Source organism: Vidua chalybeata, chromosome 8 (assembly GCF_026979565.1).
Source record: "Vidua chalybeata isolate OUT-0048 chromosome 8, bVidCha1 merged haplotype, whole genome shotgun sequence".
Classification (NCBI taxonomy): Eukaryota; Metazoa; Chordata; class Aves; order Passeriformes; family Viduidae; genus Vidua; species Vidua chalybeata.
Window position 1 is genome coordinate 30,679,739 of NC_071537.1, and position 24,209 is coordinate 30,703,947.

The following is a 24,209-nucleotide window of genomic DNA, read 5'->3' on the forward strand; positions in this document are numbered from 1 at the left end:
CAGCCACAGCTGCTCTGGAAATTCCATCCCAGCCCCTCTCCACCCTCACAAGGAATGATTTCTTCCTGATGTTCCATCTGGATTTCTCCTCTGTCAGTCTGAACCCATTCCCCCTTGTTCTGTCCCTCCAGTTCCTGTTGCAGGGTCCCTCTCCAGCTTCCCTGAGATCCTGGAAGGTGCTGTGAGGTCTGCACCCAACCTTCTTTTCTTGAGAAGAGCCCATTTTGTCTGTTTTAACCCTGCCACCTCCTTGTCTCAGCTGGGAACTCCTCACCCAGGCACTGCAGGAGAGGCTGAACTGCTGGCCCTGGATTTTACAGGTGTCTGTCCCAGCTTCTTCCTTCCTCACCTGGAGCCTCTGTCCTGCCCTGTCCTTTTTGGGACACTGTGCTCAGGACACCTGGATCTGTTCAGAGCTGCAGTGCTTTGCTCCCTATTCTTTTCTCTGTTTTCACTAATGATTTCTAATGTGCCATTTCCTATATATATATATATATATTTTTTTTTTTTTTGGATCACTGAGCCACCTTCACACTCCGTTCCCAGTTCCAATGCCAAGATCTCATTCCCAAGTCAGACCAGAACCCATCATTTCATATAAAAGCTTAGGGTGATCCTTTCTGACATGTTTCACTTTAATTTTAAGCCATGCCTAATTTTAATCAGCCATTTTAGCACCAACTCACTTGGCCTTGCAAAGTACTTCTGTAATTCTGCAGTCAATCCCTGGAAGCTCCATCCCAGGAAGTGTTTGGAAGACTTGGGGACATGGAGTAGTGGTGGGCTTGGCTGGGTTAATGGTTGAAATTGATTATTTCAGAGGGTTTTTCAACCTAAATGATTCCATTATTGTATCCTTGTCTTTATAACCAGAACTTTTTACATATAGTGTGTATATATATATATATATATATATATAAATATAATGATTCTGTAATACCTCAGGATCAGAATTAGCTATTATTTCAGGAATTCAACCACTGAGATCATTCCCAAGATTCTCCAGCTTAGAGCTCTCCTCCACTACCTCCCTGTGTTTTCAACCTGATCATTTTTTGCCCTTGCCAGTGGCTGGCAAATGTCCTTCCAGTCTCCTTGTATTTCCGCTTGGAACAGGAAACAGCCGTGTGCAATCACACCAAAAATGGCACATAAATATCCATATTTCCTCCCTTCCAAGGTCTGTCCACAGTTTGATCCTGAGACTATTTCTGAAGCCATGCAGTTTTTCCCTGTAATGCAGGAATGTTTTGACAGCTCTGAGACCAACAGATAGGAGGGATCAATGAAGCTCCCACTGGGATCAGAGAAACCCAACAATCTCCAGAGTGAGGAGAGTGTCGCTTCCTGTTGTTTCTGCTGAGATCCATATCAGGAGAATCACAGACATTGGGAAGAGCTGAACTGTTGCAGTAAGGTAGAAAAACTATAAAAGAAAGGCCACATAAAATGCCTGCTCTGTCAGATCAGTGGCTGGCCTGTCAAACTAGCACTTTGCAAGCCCCCATGTGAAAGCAATCCTGGTATGAACAGTTCATTAACATAACAATCTATTCCTGGGTGAAAACAACCAGCTCCTGTATAAACATTAAATCCATTCCATGAGAATCAGTGAAGACAAAACAATTTAACAGTAGAGAGATTTGATGGACAAGTAAAATACCTTTTACTAACCAATAGAGTAATTGGCAAGAAAGCTACTAACCAACTGAGTCACACACGAGGTCTGTAAAACTGTATAAAAATGAGTAATGTGAATAAAGAATGAGCTTTTTCCTGCATGAAGAAAATGGAATCTGAGTGATTCATTCTGATATTGAACTACACTGGGACTGCTGGGGACATCTCTCTGATCCAAAGCACCTCCATGAGAAAGGAATCAGAGAACCACAAAATATCCTGAGCTGGAAGGACCCACAAGAATCATGGATCTAGCTCCTGGCCCTGCCCAGACATGCCAATAACCCCACCCTGGGCATCCCTGAAGTGCTGTCCAAACCCTCCTGGAGCTCTGGCAGCCTCAGGGCTGTGTCCATTCCCTGGGGAGCCTGGGCAGTGCCAGCACCCTCTGGGGGAAGAACCTTTCCCTGAAATCCAACCTAAACCTCCCCTGGCACTTGAGCACTGCTCCAGCCATTCCTTGGATCTGTCCCTGCTCACAGTGAGCAGAGATTGGAGCTGCCTGTGCTGCCCAGTTTGGCTGGAAATCCCACTCAGTTCCAAAATTCCAGCCAGGAGAAATTCCAGAGTAGACAGAGTAGACGTTACAGCAGAAACGTTCTCCATCACCTCTTGCACAATGGGATCCGAAACCAATTTCCCTCTACCACTGTAACTGCAAGCACTCTGTTCCACTCTGACCTTCTGCCACCCCCTAAACAACAGGGAAATACAATCCCACTGTAGAGCTGTATCTGAGGAATTGTCTGTCACTGGGTTCATGACAGCTTGGCTGAAAGCTCTCCTGGGACCACAGGGATACAGAAATGCCATGCAAGAATATTCTTCAAAATCCTCTGTGTTGTCCTGGCATGGTGTTGAAGCACATTTCTGTGGGGAAAGCACCGAAACCAGCCAAGGGACACAAACCAATTCTTTTTCACAGAATTCCAAACTGATTTGGGTTGGAATGGCCTTAAAGCCCATCCAGTTCCACCACACTAGCCTAGGTTGTGAGACTGTATTCACTACAAGCCATAAAGCTCTTACATTCAAGGATAAATCTTATTAATAGAAGTCAGGCTACAAATGTTACTTGAAGCTGAGAGTCTTATATTATTTTTTCTCTCTTTCCCCCCTATTTTTTAAAAATGATTTCATTGAAGTTTTTATTGAGATGCCCAAGTCACATAAATCCTCCCTGATTTCCCAAGCACAATCAAATACAACAGACAGTGGTTTATGAATTGACCAGCCAAGCTGGATGAAAATCCACTCTAGAACTATCAATTTAATTAACTAAATCAATTTATCTATCCATTTAACTATGTAAACCACTCTAAAATGATCAGTTTAATTTTACCAGTACACAGGTGCCCACATGAGATCACCAAAACACTCCTCTATTTTTCCACCTGATGTTCTGAAAATCAAAACATTTTTAGCCACTAATACAATGCTATTGGAAAAGGAAAATCAATTTTTGCAGGAGAAATAAAATGCTTCCCTCGATTTTGAATCTGACAAAGATGCATTTTATTTAAAGGAGTGAAAATCTGACATAGTCCTGGGTATGTAACAGAGACCAGAATGGTACAACCAGGAATGGAAAAGGTAATGAGGGTGGGGAGGTTCTGGCACAGATCCCCAGAGCAGCTGTGGCTGCCCCTGGCAGTGTCCAAGGCCAGATTGGGCAGGGCTTGGAGCAGCCTGGGACAGTGGAAGGTGTCCCTGCCCATGGCATGGGCAGCACTGGGTGGACTTTAAGGTCCCTTCCAACCCAAACCAGTCTGGGATTCTCTGCCCTTCATTAGCATCAAAATACCTCCAGTTTTTTTTTTTTTTTTTTCTTTCTGTTGCAACTCCTACAGGTTTTATAGCAGCTCTAAATGGACAAATATATAATGATTTTTCCTTAATTACTGGATATCAACCCACTGCAAACACTGAGGAGAAACTCCTGCAGCTCCTCATGCTTTGCCTACTCCAAAAGTGAGTCCCTGTGAACTGAGTTACCCCCGGCATGAGCAAGTTTATCAAAATTGCCTCTTCCTCAGGTGTGGTGAATTCTCCAAAGTACAGGAATTCCATCCATGAGCACTTCCCTGCTCCTGCCAGCACACCCAGCCTCCTGTAGCCCATCCTCTTTGCAAATGGATCATAATGGAAATGCCAGCTTAGATTGTCAGATTGATAAATAACCCCTGCTCAAATAGGAAAGGAGCAAAGTGCATCAATTTGATTAATTCTCCCATTTGCTTCATGCTTAAAAAAAACCAAAACAAAACATGTCTGGCACTTTTTAGAGCTGGTAGCAAGAATATAATCTCATGTCTACAGTGCAGTGGTCATGTCACTGTAATTTTACTTAAGCCCTTTCATTTTAAAGATTTGAGCCACATATTTTGGCAGCCTTGCTGTTGCCAAATGGAAATGTCAATGGGAACCCCCCAAAAAACCACTTTTTTTTTTGGAAGGATGTTGTAATAATGCCGACATTTCTTGGCAGGGAATGGAAGTGCCAAGAGCTTCCATAGGAGGGCAAAATTGGTTTGCTCCTTGCTTATAATCGAATATATTCCAGAGGTAGAGGAAGGCTGAAATCCAGCATTTCTTATTAGATCTTTCATTTTTTTTCATTGTCTCCCTATTTGAGAATTCAACATTTATCAGCAATGCAGGTGAGGGCCCCATTTCCGGTCCACCTTCCTTTCTGCATTCAAATATTCCTGTATTGACCTCACCACCTTTTCTATTTTACAGTTCTCTATATTATCTTAACAGAGGAAAAAAAAATTGATCTTCTCATATCAGAGGGAATATTTTAAAGATTAAACTGAGCGCATGCTGCAAAAACAGCAGATTTTCTGTTTGAAGGGAGGCATCACACGTTGCACCCATCCAGATAAAACAGAATCAGATCCTACAACTGCAAGAAATGAAAATGCGCAACACAAGAGGCTGAAGGTTTGATTTGGTACAAGCCTGAGCCATTTTCCCAATGGCTACAGCATTAAAACTTTTATTGTTTTAGCACATGGCACATAATCATTCTTACAGAGTGATCCTTTTCCTTACTGTTTCCCTATTTTCCCTGACTGCACATTTACCACAGTAACAGGAACCTCCTAAATCCTATAAACATGGCCATTAATGGCCCAAGCTGCTATTTAAACACAGAAAATACCCACCCACCACAGTTAATTGATTTTTTAAATTGTTGTATTGTGCAGCCCAAGTTTGGGAAGAAAGGGCTACAGGGTTTTAACCTAGAACTCCTTAGGATATTTAGAGTCATGGAATGGACTGGGTTGGGAGGGACATCAAAGCCCATCCAATGCCACTCCCTGCCATGGACAGGGACACCTTCCACTATCCCAGGTTGCTCCAAACCCTGTCCGACCTGGCCTTGGGCACTGCCAGGGATGGGCTGTGCTTTATGGCTTTTCCCAGCAGAAGGAGCTGAATGGGCAGCAGGAGAGCATTGGCAGCAGGTCAGGGAGGGATCCTGGCCCTGGAGGCACCTCTGGAGTGCTGTGTCCAGCTCTGGAGCCTCAGCAGAGCAGGGCCAGGAGCTGCTGGAGCTGAGCAAGGGCCTGGAGCATCTGGGTGCCCAGGAAAGGCTGAGGGAGCTGGGGCTGCTCAGCCTGGAGAGGAGCCCCAGCTGAGAGGGGCCCTCAGGCCTGGCTGTCCCTGTGTGCAGGGAGGGGCAGAGCAGGGCCCAGGCTCTGCTCCGGGGCCCAGCAATGGCACCAGAGCCACGGGCAGGGCCTGAGCCCAGCAATTCCCCCTGCACAGGAGGCACAACTTCTTCCCTGGGCAGTGCCCAGCCCTGAGCACATTGTGCACAGAGCCTGGGGGCTCTCCTCCCTGGGGCTGGGGCAGAGCTGTGTGCACACAATGCTGTGCCCTGTGCTCTGGGATGGCCCTGCTGGAGCAGGGAGGTGCCACCAGTGCCCACTGAGCTCCCTCAGCCTCAGCCACCCTGGGATTTTGTGAATATTCACTACTCAGATATGAATTATTCACTGCTACCCTCAACCTGACCCATGCTAATGATGCCTCAGGTTTTAGTTTTTATGTTTTTCAGATTCTGTGTTGCTTTAGAGTGTGGGTCTGGGCTTCACATTAAGGGATGGTGAGGTCTCTTCACAGAGTAGGGAGACAAAACAATTCCTTCTCTAGCTGGGGACCAAGGACAAACGATCCAGATCTCAGGCCCAACAGTATAAACAACATAGACTGAAGAGAGAAAAATAAAAAAGATGGGACTTAATTGGCTGGAGCTGTAATTGGACAATTAACTCCAATATGAAAATGGAGCAGAACTTCTAAAAGTGAGAGGGCCCGTGAGCAGTCGTGCATTTTGTGACCATTTTGGTTCATCTTGGGTGCAGCCCTGGCTGGGCTCTTGTGCTGCCCAAGGTGGAGTCATTGAGGAGATCCTTTTAATAAATCCCTGCTTTATTCTTTAGCTCTGTCTGGCTTCTGCTCTAGCTCAGCCTTCTCAAGGCATCACTGGGATTCTGTGAACATTCACCACTCACACAACACTCTGTGTTCCTATGATCTGCTAGAATGGGCTGTGAAACAGAAACCAGCCGCATTCTTAGGGCAATAGGGCTCATAAAAAGCGAGGAGACAAGTGATGCCGAGCTTGTTCACACAATGTAATGTGAAATGTTACAACTCCACCAGGGTTCATTCCTTTTCCACAAATGCTTCACACCCTTCTTCCCCTGATGTAGCTAAGTGACACCTGACAGGCTAAGAGTCACAAAGGGATCTGGAGAAGGGAAGATGAGGCTAATATTTTACAAGGATGTCAGGAAAGAATCCAGGGGAAAAAAAGGGGAAAAAAAACCACCTGAAAAATCCTACTAACAACCAAACCAAGCTCAGCAGGTAAAAGAGGAAAAGGCTAAAAAGAAAGAAACCTGCAGAAGAGACAAGCAGGCTCACCCTACATTTTCTCCAGAGCATTTTGTTTTCCAAAGAATATAGAAACACTGAAAAAATGCAGCCCAAATTACCTTAATAACCAAGTCAAATTTCTGATGTAAATCCCTATTTATTGGCTTGAGGAGCGTCAGTTCAGCCGTTGTGAGATTCATATGGAAATACTGGGGATAATCCTCAGGAGTACCTGCAAAAAAGACATTGAGGTTTGAACAGCTCTGAAAGGTTTAGTTCAGCAATGTGTTTATTTTACTCATTAATCAAAGGAACAAAGCCTCATTCTGTTCTTGGAAGGATAAAATATTGCATTATGTGGACATGGAGCTTAAGGATACTATAAAGTTATGTGTTTAATATTATTTCCTTACTCTCCAAAACCACAAAGATTCCTCTCAACTGGGACTCCCTAAGTACTTGATAACAACAGGAATATTATTAATAGCACATAAGTAATATATATAAGTAATAACAATATGGTAACAACAGATAGGTTATTTTAGAAATCCTTCTGGGAAAAGTTTCTCCTCGGGGAGGAAGCACCACATGAAATCTCAATTTATTGTCAGTTGTAAATAGTGTTTTCATGGCTGTGGATTTCCAGGGTGTTCTCCAGGCTGGTGAAAACAGAAGCCTCAGAGCCTGAATGGATTTGGGAGCCCATGGAGATGGAGGAAGGGCTGTACCAAGGTTGTGCAAAAATGCACCTGTGCCTAAAGGCAAAATTTGCCAGCACCACAGCCTGGCACAGGAGGAGGGAAAAATCCCAGCTACAGCAATTCTGAGCCCTGGGATTCTCAAAGAAATGGTGCAAAAGAGCCCAGAAAGCCCAAGTGCTCCACACAGAGTGAACTCCAGCACTCCCAGCTCAGCAATACTGTGAGAGCATCCCAAGGAGCCAAAATTCCGATTATAAGCCTAAAATCTTGAGGGGGTTAGGTCTGGGAGCAGCCCTGTCAGCAGCTGAGGGCAAAAGGCAGACTTGCCTCAAGGGGTAAGAGCCCCCCAAAAAATCCCTGAGCCCCTAAAGCTGCCCTGGGAGCAGCACAAACCTGGCTCTACCAAACCCTGCATCCAGCCAGGGCCAGGCACGGATTGAAAACTAGGGAGGATCACCTTCCTGAGAAATGCTGCTCATTTTTGTTCCCCTTACAATTGCAACAGTTAGGAAGTACTTTCAGAAAGCCAGGAGATAAATTACTGTAAAAATTTCATTTGCAATCCTCCAATGACAACCATCTGCTAGATAAATAAATTATACACATATATTATATATATTATATATAATTATAATATATAAGATTATCTATATTATATATTCATATATATCTCCATATATATTTTTTTTCTGTGACTCTCTTAGTGTACATCTAAATCATCAGCCCAAAAGCAGCAAAAGAACCACCACGGTTTATTTTCTATCTTATACCACCAGCACAAATGCAGAGCTTCAAGCTCCAGGTCCTGTATCCCCTTGCCCTACCTTTTAATTTCAAGTTCTAATTAATTAATCTAATTTTTGAAGAGCTCAAGGCACCCAGCAGGACCCCCCAAACTTTTGGCAGGTAACAGATTGCTGGTTTTAGAGGCTGCACATCACCAGGGCTGTTGCTGAAGCTAAAAACTGTCACAAAATTAGGGACAAAATACAAAAACTCAGAGAAAGGAGAAAACAAGAGATGTCCTAAAGGAGAATAAATACGTAGGGGAGGAGGGTAAAAGTCACAAAGGGATCTAGAGAAGGGAAGATGAGGCTAATATTGTGTAAGGACATCAGGAGAGAATCCAGGGGGAAAAGGGGAAGGAAAAAAACAGCCTGAAAAACTCTACTAACAACCAAACCAACCTCAGCAGGGAAAGGAGGAAAAGGCAGCAAGGTGGATGGTAGAAAAACAAAAATTAGGGATATCTGCTTCTGCAGCTACAAAATAAATTCCATTTTGACAGTGCAGAGCAGCCCTCAGTCCACCTCTGCCTGTGCTGAAACGCAGGGATGAGCTGCTGGCTCCAGAAATTCCATGTGTTTGGAGAGGCTGAGGGATCAAAATGTGGGGGGCCAGCGAGGGGCGAAGGAAAGGACTCAATTTGCTTTTCCCAGAGCCAGAGGATGGGTTTTGTGGGACCTGGGGCTTGAAATGGACACAGGACTGGAGAGGATCCCCCGTTTGCACAAGTTACTGTGCATTTTTGGCTCTTTCTTTAAAATACCAACCAAATGTGGCAGCAAAAACCAGAGCCAGTTCCAATGGCAAAAAAAGCCTATGACTGAAAAGAAAATTCAGCTTTTCTCAAGGATTGGCTCCAGAGAAAATAAAGGCTTCAAATTACTCCTAAAAAGAATATTTTACTAGTAATTTACTGTTAAGCATAATGCATTTTACTATTAAAATAATAAATTTTTCTGGTCAAAAAATGAAATTTACTGGTAGAATCAATAACATTGCAAATAAAACATAAGGGAAGGGCCTTGGTTCACACCTGGGTAAGTCCAGGGAATGTGGGTGTATTGCAAAGACCCAAAGAAATGAACATTTCCAAAAGCCAAAGATTGGAAAAATTAATGTATTAAAAAAAAAATCCAAATATCCCATTCCCAAATGTTAAATATATCAAATATCCACAGTGCTCAGAGCATGTGCCTCGCACAGGTGGGCAAAAAAAAGAAGAACCAAGTAAAATGGAGTCAAATATAATAAAACTTAAAATCATTCTAATAAGTAACTTATTCCCTCATTCCACAGGTTCAAACCTCCCAGTGTTTAAAAAAGGATATTCCCAAAAATATCAAGGAGAAGGAGGTTTAGATCTAAAGAAAAGGGGGGAGAAAATCCACATTATGAGAAATATCTGCAAGGGCCATTGCCTGTGAAACTGCTTAATATTTTCTGAGGCTAAAACAGAAATAGCAAATCCTGGAAGAGATGAAGGCAGACTTAAAATCCAAAAAGAAATCCTTTGGAAGAGCACAGGGGAGGGAAAATAAGGAAAATAAAAAGAGAAAACTAGACAAGAGTAAAGAAAAAAAAGAGAAGGGAAGGGAAAAATGAGGCAAAAAAGAAGGTACAAAGAAGCAAACAGGAAAAAAAAGCTAAAAATTAATTTTAAAATAAAGAAAAGAGAAAAAAGAAACAAGGAAAAACAAATGAGGAAAAAAGATGGAAAAACTAAGAAAGGAAAAAAGGATGAAAAAAGGAAAAAAAAAGATGAAAAAATGAAAATATAAGGGAAGGGGAAAGAAGGAAACAAGAAAGGAAGGAGACAAAAAGGAAAATATAAGGGGAAAAGAAGGAAAATCGGAAAGAGAAAAAATAAAGAAGGAAAAAGCAGGTAGAAAATAAAATAGAAAAAATAGAAAAGGAAAAATAAAAAGAACAAAAAAGGAAAATATTAGGTGCAAATGAAGTTAAAAAGAAGGAAAATAGAAATAGGGAAAAACAACAGAAAAAAGAAGGAAAATAAGAAAAGATGGGTAAAAAGAAACAAAAAAAGAACAAAAAAGTAAGCAAAGAGATCAAAACTGTTAGGGAGGAAGGGGAAAAGAAGGAAAAAAGAGAAAGATGGAGGGGAAAGAGATGGAAAACATAAGGGGAAAAGAAGGAGAATAAGAAAAATGAAAGAAAATAGAAAAAATAAAGAATGGGGAAAACAGAAGGAAAAATTAAGGAAAACCAATGAAAAATATGGAAATAAGAAAAAAGAAAGCAAAAAAGGGATAAAGAAATGGAAAAAACAAAGAAGGAAAAAGGACAAGATAAAGAAGAAAAAGAAAAGAGAGGGGAAAAAAGGTCCCCAAACCAACACAAAGTGTTGCACTACACCTTGCTGAATTATTTCTTGGAGGTCAGAACAGCCGCTCCAATATTCCCAACAGCCCAGGTTAGTGACACACAATCTTGAATAATTTCACTCCTGAAGAACTTTGTAAATTATGCAAAAAACCTTAAGAAGTTGGGCTAAACATGGCCCTGGGGTGGAGCTGTCCCTGCAGAACTTATGAATAAAATCAATTTATGACATTTATAAATAAGTCTGTGTGCAGAGCTAAACCTCCACAATGTGCTCCTCAAAATCCTCACTTCCACCTCTCCTTGGCTGGGAAAACCATGGAGCTCAACACAGGGAAGCCAGGGAAAAGATGTGATTCCACAAAATTCCCCATTTCCAAATCACACAGAAAGGTCCCCGTGTGGGTTTTGGCACCAGCCAGGCTGGTGGAGCCCTGCAACTGCTGACCATGGTTACACCCTACAAGCCCAGAAACAAATGCCAAACACAGGAAAGCAAAAGGAAAAAGAAGAGAGCAGTATAACCATCTAAACAAACTTTAAATTACAAAGGAAAGCTCACAAACAGCAAAATTGGAGGTGGATGTGGCAAGACCCTTGGAGCTGCCCTGTACCATGTGCTTCTCAGGATGAAATCTGCTCTAATTGCCTTTTTTAGCCTTTTTGTGTCTGTCAAAAAAAAAAAAAAAAAAAAAAAAGAAAAGCAGAGCAGAGCTCTCCTTTTCCTCGCTGTGTTGTTCCAATCACTAAACCGGACAACAATTCTGGATTTAATCTGAATAAACACTAATACACAACCACGTGAAATCAACTTCCACCTGGCAATTTAACACCAACAGGCAGAAGAACAATTCCAAACAGCCCACTGACCACAGGAGGAATTTTTAAACAGGGTTCCACTCTCCCAGGCAATCTTTTCCTGGCTGCTCATAAAGGGATTGGGAGGGACAGGAAAAGTAGCAGACACCAACCAACTAGGATGGAGTAGAGGATGCCAGGTCGCTCGGAAGGAGGCTGGATGTTTCGGTCCTGATCTATGGCTCGGATGGGTGGAGTGACACTGATGGGATTCACATGGGCCTGAAATGAGAAATCACATTGGAAACAGAGCAATTAGAAAGCCAGCAGGGAGAGCTGGAGGTTTAGCACAACATCATCTCACTGGGAAGGGTACTGGAGGAGAAAGAACCTTCAGAAGGAGAAGAATATTTACAGCTCATGGACCTTTAAATCCAAACTAACCAAGCAAAATAAACATTTCCATAGCAGCCTCCTTTCTGTGAGATACAGCCTTAGGACAGATCCCAGAGGAAAGGAATCACAAAGTCCCAGAATGATTTGGATGGGAAGGGACCTTAAAATCCATCCAATCCCACCCCTGCCATGTCAGGGACACCTGGCATTATGCCAGGCTGCTCCATGCCCCAAAGTCCAGCCTGGCCTTGGGCACTGCCAGGGATCCAGGGGCAGCCACAGCTGCTCTGGGCACCCTGTGCCAGGGCCTGCTTGCCTCACAGGGAACAATTCCTTCCTTTTATTTCACCTAACTTTCCCCTCTGTCAGTCTGAACCCACTCCCCTTGTCCTGTCACTCCAGTTCCGATGAAAAGTCCCTCTCTGGCATCCCCATAGCCCCTTCAGACCATGGAAGGAGCTGTGAGGTCATCACACAACCTTCTCTTCTCCAGCCCCAACTCTCCCAGCCTGGCTCCACAGGGAAAGTGCTCCAGCCCCCTTAGCAGCTTAGAAGCTGATAGTAAACACTTGATAAAGGAAGCTCACAAATACTTGACTGAATTTCTACAAATAATCCCTCAAATCAGGGATTTCACACAGTGAAACACAGCAAATGCCTGAAAATAGGAAAACAGCAAATTGAACTGAAGCACCAGCAGGAGCTGTGATGGCTGCGTTGCACAAATCCACACTGCAAAAAAACTTAACGTGTCACAGTCAAGATGGCCACAAAACACAGAGTATCACCAAACAATCCCAGAAAGGTTCAGCCCACACACAGTAACACCTCACCAGGTCAGAAGGCTCCAGGTATCTGCTCACACAGAACAACAACCCATCACTGCAGAAGGCTACAAGCATCTGCCCTTCCTGGTCTTCAGCCCAGCCTTTTATGCCCTCACATTAATGCACTGCACCTGTGAGCCCTCTGTTCCCTTTGGGATTGGTCAGTGCACCTGGGCACTCCATGGCTCATCACCTTCAGTGTCACTCACCTGTCCTGCACAGCTGTGGCCAATTAGGGATGAGGCTCAGCCCCAGCCTCACTCCCAATTACCACAAACTCTGTGCCTACACAGACATTGCAGGGACTGCTATGCTGGAAAAGTGTGGATGGGTGTGGGAACAATTCACCTTTATTTGGAAGTGAATTCAAATGTTTAACATGGAGATAGAATTGTTGAATCATGGAATGGTTTGGGTTGGAAGGGACCTTAAAGCCCATCCAGTGCCACCTCTGCCATGGGCAGGGACACCTTCCACTGTCCCAGGCTGCTCCAAGCCCTGCCCAGCCTGGCCTTGGGCACTGCCAGGGATCCAGGGGCAGCCACAGCTGCTCTGGGAATCTCACAGGGCCTCCCACCCTCCCAGCGAACAATTCCTTTCCAATATCCCATCTGACCCTGCCCTCTGGCAGTGGGAAACCATTTCCACTTGTCCTGGCACTCCATCCCTTGTAAATAGTCTCTCTCCATCTTTCTTGTAGCTCCTTCAGGTCCTGGAAGCTCACAGTCAGGTCACCCCAAAACTGGTCCCAGTTTTCATCTCTGTCAATCCAGCCTCCAGTGGCAACTCCAGAGCTGCCATTACCAACTGCCACCGTTTCAGTGACCTTGGCTGCTCAACCAGCCACAAATGTACCACACATGGATTTGTGCACACCAGGCTTTCCCCTCCCCTTGGAACATTTTTCTGCATGACAAAAACCCTTAATGAGCTCCGTGAAAAGCCAGACACCCTTTTTTTTCCCCACATACAACTCGTCCTGGCAGCCTTTCCTTTGGAAAGCTCTGTGTTCTGCAAGAGGGGACCTGAAATTTAGCATGGGACTAGGAATGAGACGAGTCCATGCTCGGCTAAGTTTTGTCAGAGCTGTCAGAAATCATCCCGCTGAGAGCTGGAAGGGAGCTGTGAGAGCTTAGGCGCTGCTGAGGGGAAACTTAGAGGGAAAGGAGATGAGTCAGGAGGAGGAGAAGGAGCCAGGGATGGAGGAAAGGCAGTTTATTGACAACTCGTGTAGGCAGCCCCATGGTCACCTGCCACCACACCCCAAGGTGTGTCCCCCCAGGCATTTCCAACAGGTTTCTCAAGTCCAGAGGCGTTTCCAGCCTTTTCCACACTTAAATAATTTAAGGTACAGACATGTCAGGAGTAGGCACATTAAAAAGTGAGGATGGATGCTCTTGGCCTCCCAGATTGGGACTGGGAAGCTCCTCACTCCACTCCTGCTCATGGCTGTTGTCCCTGTGCCCGTCCCACTGGCCAGGTCCTTTATCATCACCCAATTCCATTCGTGATTCTCTGAAAAATTATACTCTTAAAAGCATAATGAGGGAGACAAGCTCAAAATAGGCAGAAAGAAAGAGAGAAGAAGATATATTTGACATCTGCTTGAATTTTTAAAAGGCTTTAGGACGGCATAGAAGTTACATGGGAAGAGAGAAGATTAGGCAGAAAACTGACCAAGACTAAAATGCTATTTTTAAATTCACAGATCAGTTGGAGCCCTCTCAGAAAACCCCACATTTGACTTAGAAACACACCCACAACAAAACCAGCCCCATCAGTTACTCTGTGTTTAAATTCACCATTAATGCCCAGAGCAGCTGCGGCTGCCCCTGGGTCCCTGGCAGTGCCCAAGGTCAGGCTGGACCTTGGTGCTTGGAGCAGCCTGGGACAGTGGAAGGTGTCCCTGCCATGGCAGGAGTGGCACTGGATGGACTTTAAGGTCCCTTCCAATCCAAACCCATCTAAATTTACCCCTGTCAGCTTGAACCCATTCCCTGTGTCCTCACTCCAGTTCCTGTTGCAGGGTCCCTCTCCAGCTCCCCTGGATCCCTTCAGACCCTGGCTGGGACTGCAGGGTCTCCCCACAACTTTTTCTTCTCCAGGCTGAGCAGCCCCAGCTATAATAATTTAAAGCTGTTTTGAACTAAATTATCTGATGTGCCTTGAAGCAAAACTCAAGGTGCTTTCATATTGCTTTAATAATCCACAAACAATGCAGCATCTTTTTCATTCAAATTTAGAAATTAGAACTATGAAAACATAAAACAATAAAGCAGCCATTACATTAATAATGGGTAATAGCACGTTAATAAATTAATCAAAGCACACATAGGAAGTTTAGTGTGCATATGCTTTTAATCAGAAATAATTGTTTTAAAAATGAAGAGTCAAGATAGGAGTCTTCTATAGGCATCCAACATCCTTGCAAGAGGCCAAAAATTCCCCTACCAGGCTCCTCAGGAACTTCATGAAGAGATGGAAGCTCATTAATAGGAAGGGAAAACAGATTAATGAAGGATTGAAGTGTCTGAGGTGCCCATGGGTGCCAACTGGAGGCAAAGCAAGAACACAGGGGGGTTTGGCAGGGAAAGGATGGAAAAAGTGCCAGGAAGGTCAGCATGGAGCCACAGCAGGGCAGGGAGATCACTCAGAATAAACAGCTGGCCTTCAAATCCCAACCTCTGCCATGGGGAACATGAAAGGCTGCCCAAGCGCTGGCAGGTGATTAAAAAACAAACAAGATCTTGCCCGTCCGAGGGTGGAATATGCAGACATTTATTTTCCTCGTTAGGGAAAAGCTCCCTCAGTTATTGGTGTGGTGATTAATTGACTTCCAGGTGTTCAGTACAGCAGAGCTGGGTAGGCCAAAAAGCAGAACCCCAACCCCACCTTGCAACTTTTAGCACAAGTATTAATAAATTTTTAAAAATCCTCCTTCAAACAGAGCCATGATGGGGGAGCCTGCCAGGGAGTCTTCAGGGCCATGAGATGATCAAGACAGAAAAATACTTAAAAAAAGCTCAGAGAGAATAAAGTAACAGCAAAAACCCTCATTTTCCCCTCTTTTTGCGCTTCCCCTTGGAAGCACAGCAGCACCTTCTCCATGTGGGATGTCCAGCAGGTCCTGCAAAAATCCATGGCCTTCAGAGATGTTATGGATGGATCAAGGCAAATTTAAGAGTCCCATTTGTGCCAGGGGGTTTTGGGCTCCCACTGAGGATTGTGAATAAAAGAAACAGCTGATATTTTTAATTAATGTATTTAAATGGTGGTTAATAATTCACGAGTGCAGTTGCATTCAAAAATCCAAACAGGATTTTTAAGTACCCACCTATGCATTGATTTCACCATCCAATGATCCCATGGAATAATTATGAGGGAATTTACAACTGAGATGCAGAATATGCATTTGGAGCTTTCAAGAACAAAAGAAAAAACACCCCAAAATCAACATGACTTTTAAAATAAAAGTAATATATTTTTCAGTATTTTATATATATATATTTAAAATTATTTTAAGATGTCCAGGAATGGCAGGCTTCCAATAAAAGGATGTGGACAGTGTGGAATTCTTTATAAAGTCAGGGTACAACATTCATTGTTGCACAGCTGATAACAAGGATTTAAAAAATCAGATTTTCTATCTCTTCCATCCTCCTGAGATGCAAAGCTGAATTTGCCAACCATAGATACTAAGGGAAAACTTCCTTTGGGGATGATGAGAAGGAAGAGAGAGGAAATGGCACATTTTGAGAGCTGGAATAACACATTTTTCTGCTCAGTGCTGCCTTTTTCATTTGTAGGGAGGTTTATGGTTTATTTTGGGGGGTTTTGTGGTGTATTTGGTTTTTTTTTTTTTTTTTTGCTTGTTACCGTGAAATTCATTGAATTCTAGGAAACTGAGAGCCAGCTGAAGCCAACATTCCTCATCTAGAAAGGTTCTTTCCTGAGCAGAAAATGCATTTCTGAGAGGTGCTTTCTGTACGATTGCAGACACCAGACCATGAGCCAGCTCCAGGTTTCACTCTGGTGACTCTGCTGTGATGATTCGCAACCACTTGAGCTCCCACCACAAACATCCCTGGGGCTCATGGGCCAGGGCCACCACACAGGTGGAAAATACTGCAAAGGATAAAACTGCATGGAAAGCAAGAGTTCCCAAAGTTTTCTTTGGATTCACCGAGGTAAGCTCAAGAAATCCACTGAGAGAAGGGACAAAAACCTACACTGGCAATTTATTATTGAGTCAAACACAGCAAGACATTTTCTACCCACGAGTCCCACTGAAAACTGAGTTGTTAAGGTACTAAGGTGGTCAGAAACCTCAACCAGAGGGACCTGGAGCTCCTGGAGCAGGGCCACCTGGGATTCAGCCTGAGCCACCCTGGGATTCTGTATTAGCACAATCAGTTCCCACTGGACATTTCACACCAATATTTGATACCCTGAAAATTATTATTTTTGCAGACAGCTGTAAGTGTGGCCAGTGGACTTCAGGTAAAATCTCAGGACCTTCCACCTGCATCATTCTCACAGCTCAGCTGAGGAATTTGCTGCTGAACTCTCATCCCTCTGGAAAACAAGGCTGAGGAGCTTTTCTCCAGATGGAAAGTATCACTAAAGCAACGTGCATTGCCCCTGGTGCCATCCAGAACCCCTTCCCAGGGAGCCCTGCACTGTTAAACCAACAACGTTCTTGATGAATTGATGAATCATTATGGTCACACTGGTTCTCCTTGTGCTTTCCTGAGGTTGGAACATGAACTGTAAGTGGGAAATGAGCTGAGCTCTCTCCATGCTGTGCAGAACAGCCTGTGACTTTGCCAACACTCGGCACTAAAACAGCAGGGAGAGCTGCAGAACCATTCCAACATCATTCCTTGCTGCTGCCTCAGCTGCTCTGCCAGCACAACAAGGGCTGTGACAAAACACTAATGAGCAGAAATCCATCACAGAGCACTCGCATGTCAGCAAAACATGGGGAATGTTTCAGTGGAGCTATCCAACCACAAAGGAAGTCAATCCAAAAAGCAGGAATCATGCTACAAATGTAGGAGGTACCACCAAAATCTCATCGTTTGTCAAACCATGTCACATCAAATCTCCCATTTGTAGGGTCTCACCGTTCTCCCTCTTTTCTTGCCTTCCCACTGGCAGCTACACATTCCTGCCTTTGATCAGACCCAGGGGAGGCAGAGCCTCACATCAGGAGCCTGCAGGAATTCCTGTGCTGCTCTCAGAAGGCTGTTGTGACACAGAGATGTACAGGAATCCAGGGGGAGTGGGATCCTCTGACCCTTCGCGTTGCCACAACGCAGGAACCCAAACTGGGTTCCCAACCCAAGTGGGCCAAGACCTCCACTGAATGCTTTGGAAGCAAACCCCAAGCACGGATTTAAAACACACTCTGAAGCTGAAAGAGAATAAATTCTCTGCAGAAAATGGTTAGATCAAGATGTCACAGGAGCTAAAATGAGGTTTACTCAGCAAAAATTCTGGGCCTGGAAACTCTCCCAAAAAAAGGGCACAACTTGAGGAAACCAAATCTACATTGCTAAACTCCAGGGATTTACAGCTAATTCACCCCATTTATACTTTTTAGAATTACAGAATCACTAAGGTTTAAAAAGAGCTTTAGATCATCCAGTCCAACCATCAATCCATCACCACTAATCCATGTCCTCAAGTACCACATCCACACCTTTTTTTGAACCCCTCCAGGGAAATGATGGGGCAGCCACAGGCTCTCTGGGCAAAGCTGTGCCAGGGCCTCCCCACCCAGCAGCTCCAGGTCCCTCCTGTGTTGGGCCCCAGAAGTGATCTGTAAATGTAAAACTAAACTAACTTTTCTCTTTATTTATTATTCAGAAGTTCCCCTTCATTTCCAGAGCCACAGCTAAAAAGCCACAGTGGGTAATTTATGCTGTTGGTACCTGTGACCTGGCCTCTCCTGTCTTCTCTGGGAGAAAAAAAGTGTTTTAGTGACCAATGGGAAAAATTAAGACACAGGATTAATTATTCAATTCACCTTCTTTCTAAACTCAGCACTAAATTATCAAACAGCTTTTAGCACCTGATTTAGCTGCTCAATACAACCCATGGCTCTGCGTCCCTGGGTTTCTGTCATGTCCCATGTTTATGCAATTTCTTGACATGAAAACTGTAAAATTCAAATATCCTGGCAGCTCGGGTTGTTAACAGAGTAAGCTGTCAGAGAACACAATTCTTTCCATTCATTTGTAAAAAAAAGCAACCTTTGAGAGGAAAAAAGACCCAACAGTTTGAAAGAGCAGCAAGAGAGCATAATGAACCCGAGCACGGAGGAAAACAGAGCCTATTTTTATCAATGATGTTTCCCAGGAACAGCAGGGCCAAAAAAGAATTGAATTTCATCAGGATCTGATCACAGTGCTTACTAAATTGCTTTTTCTGTATGCTTGATAAGAAGTGTCCCCAGCAGTGTCTGGGCAGGGGACTAAATGAAATGCATTATGCAATGGGCTTCCTGCCTCAGCACAACCAGAATTCAGGCCAGAGCTTCTCCTTCCTCCAAGGTGATGACTGGCATTAAAGAACAACAAACATTTCTTTTTTGACATTTGGCTTTTTTTCCCATACAACTATGAAGCTTATTTCCTCGATTATCCCTCAAGTTCTTGATGTGGGTTTCTTATTATCCTGATTTCTGAGCAGAGGAACAAACTGTGAAGCCTAAGACAAGCACCCACATCTCCCCAAAAATCAGAAAATATTTAACAAACATGTAGCACCACTACAACGACTTCCATATTACTTTTATTTAAATTTCTAAGAGTGATTTCTTTACAACTCAATAAATGTACTATTAACCCAATTTTCTTTCCCTATAAATGCTATTTCTCACAGAGGGATAATTCTCTCTATCATATATCTATACATATATAATATTTCTATATTTATATTTCTCTTCCTAAAGGCAACAGGCTGATGGCTTCTCTATGCCTTTAGAAAAATTAGCCACACAATAATACATCACAAAAAGCACAAGAAGTTACAAGCAAATGATAAAAGAGGAGAACGATTCGGTAGGAAGATATAACCAGTACCAGTGGTGGAATCTTTCTTAATTTCAGCTGTATGGAATGAGACAAAACCCCCAAAAACCCAGAGAGTAATTTATTTGAAATCTAAAAAAAAGAGAAATATCAAGATGAACAGGTCAGTATTTCACCCAGGCCCTTTGTCTCTTGGCTGACTCTCTTTACACGGAAATTTTATTACAATAACGTTGGTGGTTCTTTCTCTTATTCCCACATTTCATCTCTTCTGCAGAGAATTTGGCATTCCTTCACCTGCAGGAACAAGCCAGGTGCAGAGTCTCACAGCAGGGGGAATTTCAGAAGGCTGAGAGAGGAGGGGGATGTTTGGGGTCAGCAAAACCCCACTGCCCTTCCCATTCTCAGCTTGGAGAACAATTTCATTTTCTGTACTGGTTTTCCTCTCTTTTGGGTACTCAATGAGCACTTCTCCAGTCCAGGAGTGGGAATGCCATCTGGAACTACCTCACTACTTAATTCCAGCTGTATCCACCACTGTCCTCTCCTCATTAAAGTCTGCCACCCTGTCAGAAAAGAATTTTAGGGAGAGATTTTGTGGCCACAGCCAGCTACAAATTCTGCCTCACCATTATTAAATCCATTTTATTACACTGATTTAATGGTAACGTTAGAAGTGGCACTTTAAGATTGAAGGTTACAGGAAAAAATGGGTTTTGCCAGTTAAATTTTGGATGTATTTTCGAGAAATTTGTGCAAATTTACATGTGTGCATGTACACACCTCACCTGTAACTCTCACATCCTTCATCCTTAAGCTCATCCTCACATCTTTTTTAGGGTGAAATAGGGAAATTTTGTGTTTTATTAAATGCTTTTCTTTTCCAATCCCAGGACAAAAAGCAGGAATTATTTACCAAGCAGTCCCCTGCCTCCGCAGCACTGCTGTGCTGCCCAGGGTATGGATCCAGAGCCAAATGGAAATTAATCCCATTTTCTCCTATCAGGAGAGGAAGATCCACTCACCAGGAATTTCCATGTTCTCCACAGGAAAGACCTTTAGGATTCAAGGAATGTTTTCCACAAAACAATTGTCAAAGCATGCAGCAGAGCAAACATGACTGTCCTGGGAAGGGGGACTTTCCTTTCATTTAATTTCCAAGGGTGATTTCATTTTAACGTGTACTTACAAATATTCATCAATTAAGGTTTTGCAGACCATGTTTGATTAATTGAGGAATTAATCTTCACCCTCTGAATTACGACAACAAGCTGAAAAGAGAAATAATTCCTCCTGACCCCTAATGATCAGCTACAGTTTAACGGGATAACCCAGGCACTGAAATAATTCTCTCTGCAAGGCCCAGGGATGTGACAGAGATAAGAATTCTTCTGGAGTAAAGTTGGCTAATAAAGCATTGCTGCAAGAATATTTTGTTTAAATGTCAACATTTAAAGCCTTCAAATGCTTCCAAGTGACATTTAAGGAGCAAATAAATTGCTAGATATGTTTCCTTTGTGACAACATCTCCTCTTGGTGCTGTAACAAACATGGATCTATGGGACAGAAAACAGAATTGAATCTTACAGGATTGATTAATTCTTTAATCAATGGTGTTGATTAATTCTTTGATTGGATTTTTAGCCTCAGTTTTGCTGCATAAAAAGGTGGTTTGTACTCCTGAACCTGCCCCGCTGCCCACACCAAAGCCCTGGAGATCGCTCTCCAGCCTTGGATGGATTGGATTGCTGTGGCTGCAACCATAGTTGGAATCAAAGTAGCTCCTCTTCCTTCCTGAAAGGAAAGTCCTTCTAATTTCAGAACCACTGTTACTTCCTCCAAACAAATTCAGGACTCTTTTCCTTTTCAACTCCTGGCAAAGCCAGAAGAATTGAACATTTTCTCACCTCTAAGTTCCTAACCATGATGAGAAATAGCAGGCAATTGATGAAACATTCCCAGATTTGAAAACAAAACAATAAATTATAACAATATATCATAACAAGAAATCAATATATAATATTGATATAATTATTCATATATTATGATAATAAATTTATATAATAATAAATTATAAAATCACTCATTTTTACCAGTTTATTCCTGCCTTGATAATGAATCAGATTTGAGATTTAACTTTACAGCTTGATAAATAGCTAGAAAATGCCCCTGTTTTAAGCAGCAGCCAAATTTCCAGCCCAGCCTGAGCCTCTGGAGAGCTCCCAGAGCTGCTCCTGTGCCACCCAGGGAGCCCAAGGGTCTCTGTATCCCATAACCCAGCCCTAGCAACACCCAAAATATGCTTCTCTCAACCCAAAACCAACTTCAAAGATGATCTGCAGGGACATTTTTCTTTTCCCGTTTCATTTTTTTGACCAAAACCTCACTTTTCAAGCAAGTTTGATCCTTTCCCCCTTAAAACCTCCACTTTTAAGGATTAGAACTACTATATATATAAATATATATTTATTTTTTTTACCCACAGACAGCAACTCAACTTCTGAACCACAACTGGGTTAAAATCCCCTGAAGTAAAGTGCCTTTCAGACTTTATTCCTTCATTCTGCAGCCTTGCTATAATTTTCTCAACCACAGTGTTGTTTGAAACACCTGGTTCTTTAGGCAATCATTAAATTTTGGAAGTTAAAATCATGGTTTTGTTTGATTTTGAAGGCCAAACCAGGCAAATGAACCTCTCCTCTATCTGAAAAAAAAAAAAAAATCTTTATTTAAAGATACAGGTTAATTTTAGATTAACAGAGACTGTCCTGCCTGATCAATATATCAGCCAAGGGAAGAGCTTGCCTGGCTGCTAAGGGAAATTATTCTCAGGTTTATGTATTCACATATTAAAGTAGCTCACAATTTTACTGACAATTCTTTTTAATTAGCCATCCTGGTATCCTCCCAAATACATAAAATTTAATTATCTGTAACATCACATCTTTGTGATTTTAACCTTTTCATGCTTCGCTGCTTTTCAGTGATATTTTCCTTAAAAAAAGACCCTACCTATCAAGGGATAGCATGTGGGAGAAAGACAATCAATCCTAAAAAGGGGAAGGATAGGGAAAATCACATCAACAGACTTAAAACACCTTTTATAGCTCCCTATCAGGTACTAGCAGATAATCAATAGCTTATCAAAGCTCATTTTGACTTTGCTGAGTTATTCATTCAAAATCACTACACCAGCTTAAAAACCAGCCCAATATTGTGAACTTGATCCGTTGCCTTGAAGTCCACATCAATCTGGTGACCTCTGTGGGGCTGCAATTAGAGTGAAAAGAGGGGGGAAATGCAAATGAAAGGTTTGCCTGGAATAAACAGGGTGGCTGCAGCCTCGAGAGAATTTTATCATTGTTTCTGCCTTGCTTTCCCCCTCCAAAGCACTTCATGATCACCTATCTGTTCATCTTGCATCTCTGCTGAAATTTAATTAGAAAAATTGCTATCTGCCTCCAATGGCAAACAGCTTGGCCACAGCTCTGCCTTCTTCCACAAAAAACACCCTGAGAGCTGCAGAGGTGTCAGGGAAGTCAATCTGCATTTCCCCTCCACTCGCCTGAGTCGCAGCATTCACCTAAATTGCTACTGAAAAATTAATCCCTGCAAAAATGGGACAATTTGCTCATCTTTCAGTGGAATATAGAGGGACTGTTCAGAGCCTCAGTCATTAAGTTCTTTTCCAATTTACTTAGGAACAAGAATCACTAATAAAGCAGTTTTTAAATTATTTCTCTGGTTATTTCCAGAAATGAGACCAATGCCCTGTCCACCAAAATAATTTTTTGAATTAAAGTGCCCAGGAACCCCCATTAATCTCAGCCCAGCACTAATTATCTTGCACCAAAGATTTTAGTCTAATTAACAGCAGGGCTGGATGCTGCCTATTTAAAACATAAAATTACTTTTTTCTTGCCCAAAATGATTTATATAGAGAGAAACAATTCTCCTAATGATGAAAACTCTGTTTTCTCTGCAAGGCAGACTTTGAACATTTTGTTTTGCCAGCAGACACAACTGTAGTCAATCATGGGCTAATTCCAGCAGGAAGTGTAAATTCCACCCCCTACAAAGCATTTAGCAGCACTCCCAAAAACCGGACAGAGCCTGTTCAGCTGGGAAAGGAATAATTAGAAACAAATCAAATCCCAAATAATTTCCTGAGGCTTGATGCCACTGAATCACAAATGCAGCTCGTAAGTCTCGACAGGCCAATGGCTGGCAAAGCTCTTTTATCATGTTTGAATTAAAAAAGCCAAATCTTAATGCAAATAAGGCAAAGAAAAATAAAGGCAGATTGAGATTGAACTGCTCCAGAGACCAACAACTCCCTACATTAACTGTGAACATTTGCAGTTTAAAAATGTCCCATGTCTAACAAACAAACACCAAAAAAATGACAAGACGAAGTAGCAACTGAAGATGATTTTTTAATTTTATGCAGTTTGATTGTTATTAGGGGTCATTCCCTTCCTGTGAATGGTCTTTAAGCAATCAGGTTTAGAAGTCGGCAAGAAAAAAACCCAATTATTCTGTGGGATTTTACCACTCACACAGTTAAGAGAGGCATTCCTCATCTGCTGACAGCTTCTATTAAAGTGGGTTTAGCCACACATATCCACTTCAATTCGGCCTAACAGGCCAAAATCTGACGGCTGTGTCTTTCAGTGCCCCAAAAATCTTGCTGGCAGCTGTGTGGGAGCTCCAGGTGAACCAGCAAATCTCTCCCACTTCAGAGGTGGTTA

At 42.8% G+C, this 24,209-nt stretch overlaps 1 protein-coding gene across 18 annotated transcripts in view; it reads right to left on the reverse strand.

The window, feature by feature from the left end:
* PCDH15 (protocadherin related 15) overlaps positions 1-24,209 on the reverse strand; it is a 332,931-nt gene that overhangs the window by 158,838 nt on the left and 149,884 nt on the right. For all 18 annotated transcript variants that reach the window (XM_053948646.1, XM_053948647.1, XM_053948649.1 and 15 more), the window contains 2 exons: positions 11,372-11,480; positions 6,693-6,805 (listed from right to left, as the gene is read on the reverse strand). In XM_053948646.1, the coding sequence (XP_053804621.1) occupies positions 6,693-6,805; positions 11,372-11,480 (222 nt within the window). The remainder of the gene's footprint in view (positions 1-6,692; positions 6,806-11,371; positions 11,481-24,209) is intronic.